The sequence below is a fragment of the Oncorhynchus keta genome, chromosome 33 (assembly GCF_023373465.1).
Source record: "Oncorhynchus keta strain PuntledgeMale-10-30-2019 chromosome 33, Oket_V2, whole genome shotgun sequence".
Classification (NCBI taxonomy): Eukaryota; Metazoa; Chordata; class Actinopteri; order Salmoniformes; family Salmonidae; genus Oncorhynchus; species Oncorhynchus keta.
In genome coordinates this window covers 22,516,966-22,533,631 of record NC_068453.1, presented here as the reverse complement: position 1 = coordinate 22,533,631, position 16,666 = coordinate 22,516,966, and the positions used below count along the sequence as shown (strand labels likewise).

Below are 16,666 nucleotides of genomic sequence, written 5' to 3'. Positions count from 1 at the left end.
GGCCAGGGCCAAGCCCTCTGGACAAGCGCTCCTAATGGCAGGGCCAAGCCCTCTGGACAAGCGCTCCTAATGGCCAGGGCCAAGCCCTCTGGACAAGCGCTCCTAATTGCAGGGCCAAGCCCTCTGGACAAGCGCTCCTAATGGACAGGGCCAAGCCCTCTGGACAAGCGCTCCTAATGGCCAGGGCCAAGCCCTCTGGACAAGCGCTCCTAATGGCAGGGCCAAGCCCTCTGGACAAGCGCTCCTAATGGCCAGGGCCAAGCCCTCTGGACAAGCGCTCCTAATGGCAGGGCCAAGCCCTCTGGACAAGCGCTCCTAATGGCAGGGCCAAGCCCTCTGGACAAGCGCTCCTAATGGCCAGGGCCAAGCCCTCTGGACAAGCGCTCCTAATGGCCAGGGCCAAGCCCTTTGCAACGTATAGCACAGTAACCATACAGAAGTTGTAGACTGTAACCAGTGTGGTGGAAAAAGGCAGTCCGATCTCAATATAAAAAGCTTTATTACGAGCATGCATGCAAGGGGAAACCAATTTGACTCGCTATTTGTTCTCCACAGACATTTTATACAGACCAAGGATGGGTGGGGTGTTTCACATGCCCTTCAAATGAGTCCGGTACTTCTACTTATCACCACAGATAGTAGACCTTGAGAAAGACCAATCATATCAAGGACATATCCACTCCCCCATACATCCTTGGATAACAAGAACCATGAAATATTGACATGAAATTAGAACAGGGCAGTTTAGAAACAGTTCTAAAACAGACTGGTTATATTACATATCAGGGAACAGAACAACCTTAAAGACAAGACGAAGAACAGGATGACCTGTATCTAACAGGTCATATAAGATTACAAATCTAATTTCCTCTTCCATCTGTATTCCAGAAATGTACACAATTGAACAATAGGCATGAACTATGGCTTTAATACACTGTAGATACCGGACTGTAAACTGCCCAAACACTAATCCATATTACCAGTCCTCTCTATTTTCCAGATAGTTCAAATGAGAAATACAAGTTGTGTAATGTATCTTCTATTCTTCTCAGAGAGCTTCGTAACTTCCAAATCTCAGGCGGTGAGCGCTGCCAGACTGTGACTCATTAAAATAGCTGGAGTTCTTAGTTTTTCAATTATTGATTGCACGGCAAATTCAGACATTGTCTTCAGGGCTAATGGAAACCACTCTAATAAATGTCCCTGTCGTTCATCTTTTATGGTGAGCAATTTATGGTATAGAGGGATTTAACTTCAACATACATTGGATCGGGTATTCATTAAACACTACATATAATACTGTACTGTAAGTCAACTATTTCGATTCAGTTTAACCAAGAAGAATGAATTAACCAACACACACAATGGAGCAATAGTCCAAGGTGCATTCTAGGCCATTTTCACATGGAAATATAGCACTTGATTTATATGAGTGTGTCACCACAACGAATGTGATTCACTCACCTGCCATTGGCTTAGGTTCTGTGTCCCAGACCCAGACGTCTGGCTGGGAAAGGTCCAGAGAGAAGCTGTCATTCTGGGGATGGCCCATCGATCACCTCCTTTACACAGGACCAGGGCCTATCTAGACAAGACGGAGACATTAGCATGTAGTGTTAACCACAGATTGCTTTAGATAACATTTTGGACTTGACTGAGGCTGTCATAATTCTTTCATAGGAGTTTGTGACAGTAGGGTATGCATGTTTCTTCAGTGTAAGTTAGTACCTATGGTTACTGATTGCATACTTCTTCATAAGTCATGATTTTGTCATACTGTTTAAAATGGTCACGTGTTGATCAGTGGTCGTTGGTGATGGCTTTACGTAGGCTTCATGTGGTCGTTGGTGATGGCTTTACGTAGGCTTCATGTGGTCGTTGGTGATGGCTTTACGTAGGCTTCATGTGGTCGTTTGTGATGGCTTTACGTAGGCTTCATGTGGTCGTTTGTGATGGCTTTACGTAGGCTTCATGTGGTCGTTTGTGATGGCTTTACATAGGCTTCATGTGGTCGTTTGTGATGGCTTTACGTAGGCTTCATGTGGTCGTTGGTGATGGCTTTACGTAGGCTTCATGTGGTCGTTTGTGATGGCTTTACGTAGGCTTCATGTGGTCGTTTGTGATGGCTTTACGTAGGCTTCATGTGGTCGTTTGTGATGGCTTTACATAGGCTTCATGTGGTCGTTTGTGATGGCTTTACGTAGGCTTCATGTGGTCGTTGGTGATGGCTTTACATAGGCTTCATGTGGTCGTTTGTGATGGCTTTACGTAGGCTTCATGTGGTCGTTGGTGATGGCTTTACGTAGGCTTCATGTGGTCGTTGGTGATGGCTTTACGTAGGCTTCATGTGGTCGTTGGTGATGGCTTTACATAGGCTTCATGGATCGTTTGGTGATGGCTTTACGTAGGCTTCATGTGGTCGTTGTGATGGCTTTACGTAGGCTTCATGTGGTCGTTGGTGATGGCTTTACGTAGGCTTCATGTGGTCGTTGGTGATGGCTTTACGTGGCTTCATGTGGTCGTTTGTGATGGCTTTACATAGGCTTCATGTGGTCGTTTGTGATGGCTTTACGTAGGCTTCATGTGGTCATTGGTGATGGCTTTACATAGGCTTCTGTGGTCATGTGGGCTTTACGTTGGCTTCATGTGGTCGTGGTGATGGCTTTACATAGGCTTCATGTGGTCGTTGGTGATGGCTTTACGTAGGCTTCATGTGGTCGTTTGTGATGGCTTTACGTAGGCTTCATGTGGTCGTTGGTGATGGCTTTACATAGGCTTCATGTGGTCGTTGGTGATGGCTTTACGTAGGCTTCATGTGGTCGTTGGTGATGGCTTTGCGTAGGCTTCATGTGGTCGTTGGTGATGGCTTTACATAGGCTTCATGTGATCGTTGGTGATGGCTTTACGTAGGCTTCATATGGTCGTTTGTGATGGCTTTACGTAGGCTTCATGTGGTCGTTGGTGATGGCTTTACGTAGGCTTCATGTGGTCGTTGGTGATGGCTTTACGTAGGCTTCATGTGGTCGTTGGTGATGGCTTTACATAGGCTTCATGTGGTCGTTGGTGATGGCTTTACGTAGGCTTCATGTGGTCGTTGGTGATGGCTTTACGTAGGCTTCATGTGGTCGTTTGTGATGGCTTTACGTAGGCTTCATGTGGTTGTTGGTGATGGCTTTACGTAGGCTTCATGTGGTCGTTTGTGATGGCTTTACGTAGGCTTCATGTGGCCGTTGGTGATGGCTTTACGTAGGCTTCATGTGGTCATTGGTGATGGCTTTACGTAGGCTTCATGTGGTCGTTGGTGATGGCTTTACGTAGGCTTCTTGTGGTTGTTGGTGATGGCTTTACGTAGGCTTCATATGGTCGTTGGTGATGGCTTTACGTAGGCTTCATGTGGTCGTTTGTGATGGCTTTACGTAGGCTTCATGTGGCCGTTGGTGACGGCTTTACGTAGGCTTCATGTGGTCGTTGGTGATGGCTTTACGTAGGCTTCATGTGGTCGTTGGTGATGGCTTTACGTAGGCTTCATGTGGTCGTTGGTGATGGCTTTACGTAGGCTTCATGTGGTCGTTGGTGATGGCTTTACGTAGGCTTCATGTGGTCGTTTGTGATGGCTTTACGTAGGCTTCATGTGGTCGTTGGTGATGGCTTTACGTAGGCTTCATGTGGTCGTTGGTGATGGCTTTACGTAGGCTTCATGTGGTCGTTGGTGATGGCTTTACGTATGCTTCATGTGGTCGTTGGTGATGGCTTTACGTAGACTTCATGTGATCGTTGGTGATGGCTTTACGTAGGCTTCATGTGGTCGTTGGTGATGGCTTTACGTAGGCTTCATGTGGTCGTTGGTGATGGCTTTACGTAGGCTTCATGTGGTCGTTGGTGATGGCTTTACGTAGGCTTCATGTGGTCGTTGGTGATGGCTTTACGTAGGCTTCATGTGGTCGTTGGTGATGGCTTTACGTAGGCTTCATGTGGTCGTTGGTGATGGCTTTACGTAGGCTTCATGTGGTCGTTGGTGATGGCTTTACATAGGCTTCATGTGGTCGTTGGTGATGGCTTTACGTAGGCTTCATGTGGCCGTTGGTGATGGCTTTACGTAGGCTTCATGTGGTCGTTGGTGATGGCTTTACGTAGGCTTCATGTGGTCGTTGGTGATGGCTTTACATAGGCTTCATGTGGCCGTTGGTGATGGCTTTACGTAGGCTTCATGTGGTCGTTGGTGATGGCTTTACGTAGGCTTCATGTGGCCGTTGGTGATGGCTTTACGTAGGCTTCATGTGGTCGTTGGTGATGGCTTTACGTAGGCTTCATGTGGTCGTTGGTGATGGCTTTACGTAGGCTTCATGTGGTCGTTGGTGATGGCTTTACGTAGGCTTCATGTGGTCGTTGGTGATGGCTTTACGTAGGCTTCATGTGGTCGTTGGTGATGGCTTTACGTAGGCTTCATGTGGTCGTTGGTGATGGCTTTACGTAGGCTTCATGTGGTCGTTGGTGATGGCTTTACATAGGCTTCATGTGGTCGTTGGTGATGGCTTTACATAGGCTTCATGTGGCCGTTGGTGATGGCTTTACGTAGGCTTCATGTGGTCGTTGGTGATGGCTTTACGTAGGCTTCATGTGGTCGTTGGTGATGGCTTTACATAGGCTTCATGTGGCCGTTGGTGATGGCTTTACGTAGGCTTCATGTGGTCGTTGGTGATGGCTTTACGTAGGCTTCATGTGGCCGTTGGTGATGGCTTTACGTAGGCTTCATGTGGTCGTTGGTGATGGCTTTACGTAGGCTTCATGTGGTCGTTGGTGATGGCTTTACGTAGGCTTCATGTGGTCGTTGGTGATGGCTTTACGTAGGCTTCATGTGTACTTCAAGCTGGACTCCAGCGGTGAAACTGCCACATCCGTTTGCGATATTACAACAACAAAGACGTTACTTCAAACAACTAATTGTTTTTCCCTCAAACATCATTGCACACGCCAGAGAACTGCAGAGTATGTACTACGATGTACTTTTACCACGATGCTGGATGCTCATTTCCTCAAAACAATAACAAATGCGGGTGGGGTGTCCAGTGATGCCGTTTCACCTATCACAGATCACTTCCCTAATGTGTTATCTAACTTGTTATCTAATGTGTTAGCGAGGCTCATGGTATAGGTTCATGTGGTCAAATGCAGGCCATTGTTACACTAAATATCCACAATTCATCATTCTCTTGAGTGCAATGTCTACAAAAAATATTTGTTTTATCTAACCCTGCCTTTAATCAGTCACAAATTGCCAATGTTATCTCCTTGCTACAAAGGTACAGTACTTCAAAGGTCAAATTTATTGCGTGAACTGTGCTTCACTCAAATGCATACAACAAAGTAGATCAGCTGAAAACGTTAAACAGTTGTTGCTAGAGCAAATTACGGAAAATCTACAAGTGATAAACAACCTAACTGCATTCAGTGCCCATTCAACTGGTAGATTCTAAGAATTTTCTGTAGTGCAATTACATTCACGTTTACATTTTAGTCTTTTATCTGACACTATCCAGACACACCTATAATCATGTAGGTGCATACCAGTGGAACCACAGCTATAAAATTATGACAATAAAGCAAAACATTTCAAATACATTTGGAATTAATCGAGGCTATATAACTGCATAGGTCCTAAGATACTTGATACTGCATAGTTCCCCAACTGGTGGCCTGTGGACCGAATTTGGCCCGCGGGTGGATTTATTTGGCCCCCAAAGTTCTGAGCAAAACAATGTTGGGGGGGATTTTGTTGGACAGAAAAGACTGTAAAAAAAAAGAACAGTTAATCAGCTAGAAGTTTTTTTTTACATTTAAGGAATCTGTTCCCAAGTATTCCCACGCATAATAGAGAGACACGACTTGATCATATACTAATGCAAGCAAGGTTTTCAATTATTATGTTTTAGTCAAACATCTGTTTGGAGCGTCTTTTTGCAGTCTACAATTTATTTCTAATTATGTTCTGATCCCCTGACGATCCGCTCAAGAAAAAAATTGGCCCAAGGCTGAATCTAGTTGAGGATTCCTGCAATACAGTATCGTTGGACTGCCAGTAAATAAGTATACAACTCAACCTACCTGGGTTTGTCTGGAGAGCAGGGGATCTTGCTGCAGGGCCTTGCTGTTGTCCAACACTGACTATTTCTTGGCATTCACCTACAGTAGAATTCCCATTGAAATCGCTTCATTAACATTCCTCTGAAGTGAGCTCCCCTGCTGCTATCTCTGCAGAAACATGTGCCTTTCCACCAAAAGAGACCGCTAGTCACTGGCCGGCCTCATGCAACTGTCTGGAACTACTAAAAAATGTGCCTTTCCATTTAGAGCTACTAGTTAAACTGATCTTAGTCCAGCCTCTGCTCTGATTGTCAAGTGACACACTGGTAAACAGATTTGGATGGGTTACCCATTGCCAAGGACTTTGTTCAGGAGAACCTACCCTCTCTCTCCAGTGCTTTAAAGGCAGCAGAGGCTTGTTGGTGAAATTACCTATTGCACAGTATCTGTCCTAAATAGCTAAAATAGTGAATTATTTTAGACAACTGTAACAGTATGAATCCTGGCATCCAACAACTGTCCTGCAAAATAATTGTATTATCTGTGTAATGAATACTCAGGGAGAAAAATGTGTAGATTTACTCGCAGAGTGAGGCAGGTGTTTATTTCACCTTTGCAGAAGGCAGGAATCATAGTCACACACAGGTAAAGGCAAACAGGCAGGTAAATCAAAACTAGGACTGGTTCTCACAAACGAGCTAGGAAAAGGCTTAGTAGAGTCAAAACAAACAATACCTCACAAAGCCACAAACAGAATGAACTGAACTAAATAAGGAGCTGAGGAGACCAGGTGAGTAACTAACACAGGTGAAATCAATGACCAAAATGAAAGACAGGGCTATGTTCAAGAACACAACAAAACAGAACACAAGGTTGACTAAGAAAATAAATACAGAACCTTACAATCTGAATGTGGAGAACTACTTGAAGTGATAATTGAATCATTTTGAGTCATGCAAAACAACCTTCCTTCAACTAAGAAAGCGATGGTTGAATTTAAATGGTTCCTGTTTTTGGCAGCAATGCAAGAGATGGTTGAATTTAAATTATTCTGTTTGTAACACATTGCCAACATTATTTTATAGCTTGAATAAAAGTGTACATATTTGTCCCACATGCAATATGACACATACTCACCAAGCCATAACAACCCTCAAACACTAACCTAGTTGTGTATTTTAGCAACCGTGTTTCTCGAGTTCTGGAAGAGGCGCCGAGCGGTCCTTGCATATGACTGGGACCTAATTGACTGGGAGGAAGAGGAGGTAAATATACTTTCATTATGATCAGCATCATCAAATTAGAAATAATCTCCCAGGCATAACATGTGTTTTGTGTTGCAAGAAGATCTTTTCAGATTTAAAAAAATATATATATTTCTTAAAAGATTTTAACAATCATGCCATGAAGGTCCTAGGGACATTCCACTTTGCCATATTACAAAAGGAAGCATTGCCTTGAGATTCCCATTCGGGTTATGATTCCCATTCAGGTTATGATATGCCATGTCTAAATCTTCTCTATGCTATCGCATATCTGCACGATCAATCAACAACACTCACGTTGGGGACAGACAGCCCGTCTCAGTATGGAGCACAGAACTTTGTATTTTTGTATTTCTTTTTAATGTTGAGGTACATTGATATCATATTTTTTTATAAACACCCCCTTTCTAAAATGTGGGTTTTAATTGAATAACAATAATATATACATTCTGCCCACTTATTTTCCTTCCAAATGTGTTTGCCAGTTTTGTACATATCTAAATCTTACCCAAGCGAGGAGATACGCTAATACACACGTCGCACAACATTACGGGAAATATTATGAAATATATATAGGTGTAAGTCTACTAATTCATGTAAAATAGGCCTTACTACATTAAAAAATAATCTAATTCACTTGCCTATAATTGTAGCTTTGTAGGCCGCATGTCCTGCACCAGCATAACAGCTTCTCTACCAGCGTCATGGTTTGAGCGATGTCCATATAACACAGTCCACACTCCAAAAATTAGACACTTTAGAACGACACTTCCAGTTTTGGTGGGAAATACCGGTTTACCCGGGAGAAAAGTGGTTTTATTCTCGGGAAGGAACATTTGTAAAATACCAGGAATATATTCAACCTTGGTTATGGACACTTTGCTGTGTTCTTGAAATACCCACAGTTGTGTGTTCTACAGCTGTTTCAAGAAAGCCAAGGAGACGTGTCATGATCATGTTCCTAGAACATTTTGCAGACGTTTGCAGAACATTCTGGGAGCGTTTGTGGCTCAGCCAGCTTTCTGTGTGCTGCAGGAGGAAATCCGTCCCCAGTTTGAGGCCAAATATTCAAAAAAGGAGAGGATGAACCCCATATCTGGAAAACCTGAGCCGTACCAGGCCTTTACAGACAAGTACAGCCGACTCATCGTCTCAGCTTCTGGAATCTTCTTTATGGTAAGTCCCTGGAGTAGGTATAGTGAATATTTCAAAATAAATTCATTTGAGTAGGGACAGATTCATTAAAATGGTTTGCATGTTGCCTCATGATTGCTGCTTGTCAAATCAGTTTCCCACTGGTTTTTGTTTCAGTAAGTGGCCCATGCAGGAATCAAACCCATAACTATGATATTGCAAGAAAGCCAATTCAAGCCAGTGAGCTATCAATCAGATTTGCCTTGTTGCTATCAGTGTGTCTGACCAGACTGTTTTATTGACCTACTCAGATCCTGGTGGTGATCGCTGCCGTCTTCGGCATCGTGATTTACCGCGTGATCACAGTCAGCACTTTTGCCGCCTTCGGCTGGGCTCTCATCAGGAATAACTCTCAGGTGGCCACCACCGGCACAGCCGTGTGCATCAACTTCTGCATCATCATGCTCCTCAATGTGGTAAGGGCTTTGTTGAGAAATGCATTTAGGATTATGAGATAAAAAAGTGGCATATATAGGGTTGAAGTCGGAAGTTTACATACACCTTAGCCAAATACATTTAAACTCAGTTTTTCAAAAATTCATGACATTTAATCCTAGTAAAAACTTCCCTGTCTTAGGTCAGTTAGGATCACCACTTCATTTTAAGAGTGTGAAATGTCAGAATAATAGTAGAGAGTGATTTATTTCAGCTTTTATTTCTTTCATCACATTCCCAGTGGATCAGAAGTTTACATACACTCAATTAGTATTTGGCAGCATTGCCTTTAAATTGTTTAACTTGGGTCAAACGTTTCAGGTAGCCTTCCACAAGCATCCCACAATAAGTTGGGTGAATTTTGGCCCATTCCTCCTGACAGAGCAGTTTAACTGAGTCAGGTTTGTAGGCCTCCTTGCTCACACACTCTTTTTCAGTTCTGCCCATACATTTTCTATGGGATTGAGGTCAAGGCTTTGTGATAGCCACTCCAATACCTTGACTTTGTTGTCCTTAAGCCATTTTGCCACAACTTTGGAAGTATGCTTGGGGGGTCATTGTCCATTTGGAAGACCCATTTGTGACCAAGCTTTAACTTCCTGACTGATGTCTTAAGAAGTTGCTTCAATATATCCACATAATTGTCCTGCCTCATGAAACCATCTATTTTGTGAAGTGCACCAGTCCCTCCTGCAGCAAAGCACCCCCACAATGATGTTGCCACCCCCGTGCTTCACGGTTGGGATGGTTTTCTTCGGCTTGCAAGTCTCCCCCTTTTTCCTGCAAACATAACAATGGTCATTGTGGCCAAACAGTTCTATTTTTGTTTCATCAGACCAGAGGACATTTCTCCAAAAAGTATGATCTTTGTCCCCATGTGCAGTTTCAAACCGTAGTCTGGCTTTTTATGGTGGTTTTGGAGCAGTGGCTTCTTCCTTGCTGAGAGGCCTTTCAGATTATGTCGATATAGGACTCGTTTTACTGTGGATATAGATACTTTTGTACCTGTTTCCTCCAGCATCTTCACACGGTCCTTTGCTGTTGTTCTGGGATTGATTTGCACTTTTCGCACCAAAGTACGTTCATCTCTAGGAGACAGAACACGTCTCCTTCCTGAGCGGTATGACGGCTGCGTGGTCCCATGGTGTTTATACTTGCGTACTATTGTTTGTACAGATGAATGTGGTACCTTTGGAAATTGCTCCCAAGGATGAACCAGACTTGTGGAGGTCTACAATTGTTTTTCTGACGTCTTGGCTGATTTCTTTTGATTTTCCCATGATGTCAAGCAAAGAGGCACTGAGTGTGAAGGTAGGTCTTGAAAGACATCCCCAGGTACACCTCCAATTGACTCCAATGATGTAAATTAGCCTATCATAAGCTTTAAAGCCATGGCATCATTTTCTGGAATTTTCCAAGCTGTTTAAAGACACAGTCAACTTAGTGTATGTAAACTTCTGATCCACTGGATTTGTGATAGTGAATTATAAGTTAAATAATATGTCTGTAAACAATTGTTGGAAAAATTACTTGTGTCATGCACACAGTAGATGTCCTAACCGACTTGCCAAAACTATAGTTTGTTAACAAGAAATGTGTGGAGTGGGTGAAAAACAAGTTTAAATGACTCCAACCTAAGTGTATGTAAACTTCTGACTTCAAATGTATAAATATACACACACACTGAGTGTACACAACATTAGAAACACCTGCTCCACCCAAAGGACATCCAGCCACCAGCAGGCCAGCGGTTAAAAACGGGTCATTGATGAAAGGGGACAAAGAATTGTGCAGAGCAACAGACGGGCTACAGTTAGTCAACTGCCAGTCCAGTACAACATTGGTGCCCAAAAACCCATAAAAGAATGCACAACTCGTCGTACCTTGACACGAATGGGGTATGGCAGCCGACAACCTTACAGAGTTCCACTTCTTTCATTAAAAACAAGATTCTGTGGTTGCAGTGGGCTAAGCAACGACGACACTGGAGAATTGGAAAAACATTGCCTGGTCTGATGAATCCTGGTTCCTGCTGTTTCACACTGATGTGTAACAACATTGCAGGCTGGTGGTGGTGGTGCGATGGTGTGGGGTGTGTTTTCATGGCACACATTAGGCCCCTTGATAAAAGTGGAGCAACATTTGAATGCCAAAGGATATCTGGACATCATTACCAAGCAGGTGCATCCCTTCATGGCAGCAGTGTATCTGTCTGCAAATATATTTTTTTCTGCAGGATAATGCCCCATGACACAAGGCTAGGATTGTCCAGAAATGGTTCCACGAACATGAATGAATTGAGCTTACTGCAGTGGCCTGCCCAGTCACCAGATCTCAATCCAATTGAGCATCTGTGGGATGAGATGGAACAAGCTATTTGGAGTAGAGATCCACTACCAACAATTCATGGGGGAATCATTGGAGTCAACATGAGCCAGCATTCCTGTGGAATGCTTTCGACACCTTGTCCATGACCCAATGAATTGAGGCTGTTCTGATGGCATAGGGGGGTGCAACTCAAAATTAGGACGGTGTTCTTAATGTTTTGTACACTCAGTGTATATTAATGTCTTATCAGTGGTGAAACCCTAATGTCATGTGGCGCCTTTTGATATAGTTAAATACAGTTGCGCTCAAAATGTTGATAAAAATGAATCCTAACGCCCTTCAATGCCACGGCGTATCGCGTTTTAGGTACAACAGCATGAGAATCAAGAGAATCATAGAAAACAAACCCTATTAACTGGTAACCTTGTTTTTTTCAGTTGTATGAAAAAGTTGCCCTTCTGCTCACCAATTTAGGTAAGCTACAACTGTTCCTCCATCAGTCCTCATGCTGTAACATGCCATCCTCAGAGGTAATTACAGTCAATATAATGCAGGGGCTGTCGTTTTATACACATCCTCTCTCTTTCTGTCGCCCTCTCTTTATTCTTCTCCCTCTCTTATTCTCTATTTTCTCCCTCTTTCTGTTTCTCTGTCTCTCCCTCTGGCTCTGTATCCACAGAGCAGCCGAGGACTGAGTCCGAGTGGGAGAACAGCTTCACCCTGAAGATGTTCCTGTTTCAGTTTGTCAATCTTAACAGCTCTACCTTCTACATAGCTTTTTTCCTTGGCAGGTGAGGAAACGTCTCTACTTCATGGTTTAAATCATAATACCCGGCTATATTTCACACTATATTTCATAGAGATTAGTTAGTAAAATGATGTGACCACCTTTGTCAGGTTCACTGGCCGGCCAGGAGCCTATATCCGCCTCATTAACCGTTGGAAACTGGAAGAGGTGAGTGAACTTTCATGAGGCTTTTCAAATGTGTGGAACATTTCTAGTGAAAAGTACTCTCGTGGACAGATGCACGTAACATAAATGGATGTAGCATCTGTCGACCGACTGTGGGATGTCACAACGAATTAGGATCTTTGTTCCAGTACGTAGATTTTTCATCGCTGATCACATCACAATTTCGCAGGTGCGAATCTAGGAAGTGGAGGGGACATTTTGTCCTGTAGACTTGCCAGAAACTGTCTGAGAGTTTCAGTTTAGAGGGGTGGAGACTTCAGTAGTCTCTTAAGTATATTTCCTAACACGTCTCTGCCCAGAACTGAATTGAGTTTATGCAGCAAATACTCAACATTTTAGTTCTGGGTGTCCCAGATTAAGTGGAACGTAGCTTGGAACACTGTATTCTCACTCTAACCTCTGTTATGAACCAGAAAACTATGGTTACTGGATAGTTAGTTGAAGAGTTATGATTGAATAAAGTGTCGGCACTGTATCCCCTTTCTGTGTAGTGCCATCCCAGTGGTTGTTTGATAGATCTCTGCATGCAGATGGGTATCATCATGGTGCTCAAGCAGACCTGGAACAACTTCATGGAGCTGGGCTACCCGTGAGTATGGCCTGTCTTAGCCAATTAGACGCAACTAGTGCCTAGTGTGTCATCTCCACCAGTCACCCCCCGTGACTCTTTATAATTGGTTGTTTGTCAGGCTGATCCAGAACTGGTGGACGCGGCGAAGGCTGAGGCAGGAGCACGGCCCCAACGCCAAGGCCAGCTTCCCACAGTGGGAGAGGGACTACAACCTGCAGCCCATGAATGCTTACGGACTGTTTGACGAATACCTGGAGATGAGTATGTGCCCTTTGACCCTGAGGCCACGTTTAAAGCAACTGGAAATCTCACTTTTAAAACTTTATATTCTGGTAACTCATATCCTAATAATGTTGTTGACTCATCCTATACTTGTATTTGTGGCCAAAGCATACATTGGAGAAAAAGAGAGAAAAAAAACACCTCAGATAGACTGTTTAAAAAATGCTTGCTATTTCCACATAGAGGATGATGTCATCCTCCTGAGAAGGAGGAGCTGGCGAATAAGTGGTTTACTCATATAAAACATTTTTTTTTACCAGTGTACACCCACACCTTTCTGTTGTTGGGCTACACCGTTCCAATACAGAAAAGCTGCCTTTTAACATACTTAATTTTCATTTTTTGAAAAATATTTATCTCGTATTGTAATTAATTATAAGTTATATTCCATAGAAATCTGGAACACTGGACAGTTACTATAAACAGCAAATAATTTCTATCTCACTATAAATCAATTGACCAATCAGAAGAAATCAGTGTGGCTCGAGCCATATAGACCTGTGTGAGACCTGAGTGAGCAACCAAGTAAGCCACTGCTCTGCATTGAGAGCACTGAGAATCATTGCCGACATCATCTTGTATACAGTTAATACACAAGTCATCATCTTGTATACAGTTAATACATAAATGCAGAAAAGATAGCTAACTCCTCTGTGTAAGATGGGTGTAAAAATGTGTTGGTGTTGTCATCGATAGATCCTCTTCTTTCTGTTTGTCCCATTCCCATCAGTGGTGCTTATACTGTTCTGTTTGTTATGTTCACACGCTTTGACTAGAAATGGCTCAATTGTAGACACTTTGGAATGATTTGGACATGAAATACTAAACATGCCAATATTGGGGATATTGAGTTACATTGGTTTTTGGACAAAAATACTACAATGTTAGCATTTGGAAATTGTGGCCACTGGCCAGGTATATAAAACCAAAGGATGGATTGATGTCTAACCTTTTCTCTAGACTTCTTACAGCGTAAGGAATACAATGTGTAAATTGGCTGAACCATTTCCTTAAACAATTTGGGTAACACTTTACATGGGGTTCTTATTACTGTGTAATTATTCCTGCGAGTACAGTGTAATTATTCCTGTGAGTACAGTGTAATTATTCCTGTGAGTACAGTGTAATTATTCCTGTTAGTACAGTGTAATTATTCCTGTGAGTACAATGTAATTATTCCTGTGAGTACAGTGTAATTATTCCTGTGAGTACAGTGTAATTATTCCTGTGAGTACAGTGTAATTATTCCTGTTAGTACAGTGTAATTATTCCTGTGAGTACAGTGTAATTATTCCTGTGAGTACAGTGTAATTATTCCTGTTAGTACAGTGTAATTATTCCTGTGAGTACAATGTAATTATTCCTGTGAGTACAGTGTAATTATTCCTGTGAGTACAGTGTAATTATTCCTGTGAGTACAGTGTAATTATTCCTGTGAGTACAGTGTAATTATTCCTGTTAGTACAGTGTAATTATTCCTGTGAGTACAGTGTAATTATTCCTGTGAGTACAGTGTAATTATTCCTGTTAGTACAGTGTAATTATTCCTGTGAGTACAATGTAATTATTCCTGTGAGTACAGTGTAATTATTCCTGTGAGTACAGTGTAATTATTCCTGTGAGTACAGTGTAATTATTCCTGTGAGTACAATGTAATTATTCCTGTGAGTACAGTGTAATTATTCCTGTGAGTACAGTGTAATTATTCCTGTGAGTACAGTGTAATTATTCCTGTGAGTACAGTGTAATTATTCCTGTGAGTACAATGTAATTATTCCTGTGAGTACAGTGTAATTATTCCTGTGAGTACAGTGTAATTATTCCTGTGAGTACAGTGTTACAGTGTTACAAGTATTTGAATTACTCATTGTTACACTCCAACTTACAGCATCACAACTAACCCTAGCAGCACCTAGACGTAACCATTAGTTACGCTAGCAGTAAGTACAGTGTAGCAATGACTAATTAGAATTATTTTTGCACTGCTTACAAAAGTAATTAAACAGTAATAAGAGTATTGTAATGTAATTTGTTAATAAGTTGAGAGAACCTATTGGTCAGATGTGGGACACCAACTCCGTTGTCATTTTTCCCTGATTGCCTGATTGCTTGCAGTGAACATGAAAGGTACTGTAGAAAAAAATGTTGTTTACTAGTTAGGTCATGAATGCATGTGCCAAATATCTTTACTGCGCTCCTTGCCATCATATTCTGCGTTGCCAGGCAAACTGCACATGGAGAGGAGAAAGGCCATGAATATTAGCTTAGGATCTAATTACTTCTATAGAAAAAAATATTTTCACTGGGCAAAACAGTGTCCTATGAGGGGCTGCGGGTGGTTCTGCAGTGGGCAAAGTGCTGGTGTTAGTGGCAACTTTTTCTCCAGGCTGCCAAGACAATAACACACCTGACAACAGTCTATTGATGACTATAGATCACCTCAGAGGGTGTTGATTAACCTAGATAGTTTCTGGGTGGTGGAAATGACCTTTCTGTCTGAGAGATTCCAGACTGAAATACAGCCTACTTGAATAAGTGGCCAGTTCATAGATTAAACGTCACAGGGCCCACATACGGCTGAAAACACCTGTCATAAGAATACAGAATTTCTAACAATTTATACCAGTATTACAAATTACTCGAATGTAATTTACCAAGTAAAGATTGGTGTAAGAATGAGTGGTTATGAGGGGTATGATGTCATTATTGAAAAGTTATCTCATAGTTAACTGAAGTATAATGCTATGCAATTCTCCATGTGAAATATCCATATCAATCTGTAAGCGCTTCACCTTTACAGGAATGACATCCCCTAAAATGGCATGCAGCCTCTGCCAACTTCACTGACTAGGAGAGATGAGATCATTATTGAAACGCCAATTTCAATATTTCACTATTTTATAATCCTCTAATACAGTCTAATATTTAAGAAGTGTTGAATAAAAAACGGAACTTGTTTGGACAGTAAGGACTCTAAACTGCTGTTGTTACATTCCAGTATAAGTGGATCTACATGACTGATTTATCCTCTTTGCCCCCATGGGGAGCTGGAGGTCGAAGGTCAACCATAAACTAGCATTCGTACTGTGTTTTGCTCATGAGTGCTGACAAGCAAAACCATTTGGAACAATGTCAACAATGGACTAATTTAACAAATTCCAAAAGATAGTTTTTGGGGTGGAGTTGTCCTTTCAGTATGATTATGTGAGGTATACATAAAGCAGGCACATGCCATGTGTTAATCACACAATGGTTACTTGAAGCATTTCTCCTACATGTGTTTGGTGTAGACAGATTTATGTATGACAATGTCAGATGACCGTGACATTTATGACAATGACAGATCAGTGCAACGCTTAGGCTAGGATTCCGTGGTTTCACACAGCATGCAGCTATGTCCACATGCATGTGTCACTGTTTATTTTAACCCATCATGCTGCATAGATCCATTATGTGGTGTCTCTGTAGGCTTTTTGAATGCTCATTTATAATTACGCTCGATGTACTACCATCTGTGACTTCCTTGGCGAGGCTCTT

The 16,666-nt window shown here is 42.3% G+C and overlaps 1 protein-coding gene across 8 annotated transcripts in view; it reads left to right on the top strand.

Moving 5' to 3' along the window:
- The window catches only part of LOC118366402 (anoctamin-4-like), a 48,006-nt gene that overhangs the window by 26,422 nt on the left and 4,918 nt on the right, over positions 1 to 16,666 (top strand). For all 8 annotated transcript variants that reach the window (XM_052492469.1, XM_052492470.1, XM_052492472.1 and 5 more), the window contains 8 exons: positions 7,264 to 7,346; positions 8,382 to 8,522; positions 8,792 to 8,956; positions 11,741 to 11,777; positions 11,983 to 12,094; positions 12,201 to 12,258; positions 12,768 to 12,865; positions 12,966 to 13,108. In XM_052492469.1, the coding sequence (XP_052348429.1) occupies positions 7,264 to 7,346; positions 8,382 to 8,522; positions 8,792 to 8,956; positions 11,741 to 11,777; positions 11,983 to 12,094; positions 12,201 to 12,258; positions 12,768 to 12,865; positions 12,966 to 13,108 (837 nt within the window). The remainder of the gene's footprint in view (positions 1 to 7,263; positions 7,347 to 8,381; positions 8,523 to 8,791; positions 8,957 to 11,740; positions 11,778 to 11,982; positions 12,095 to 12,200; positions 12,259 to 12,767; positions 12,866 to 12,965; positions 13,109 to 16,666) is intronic.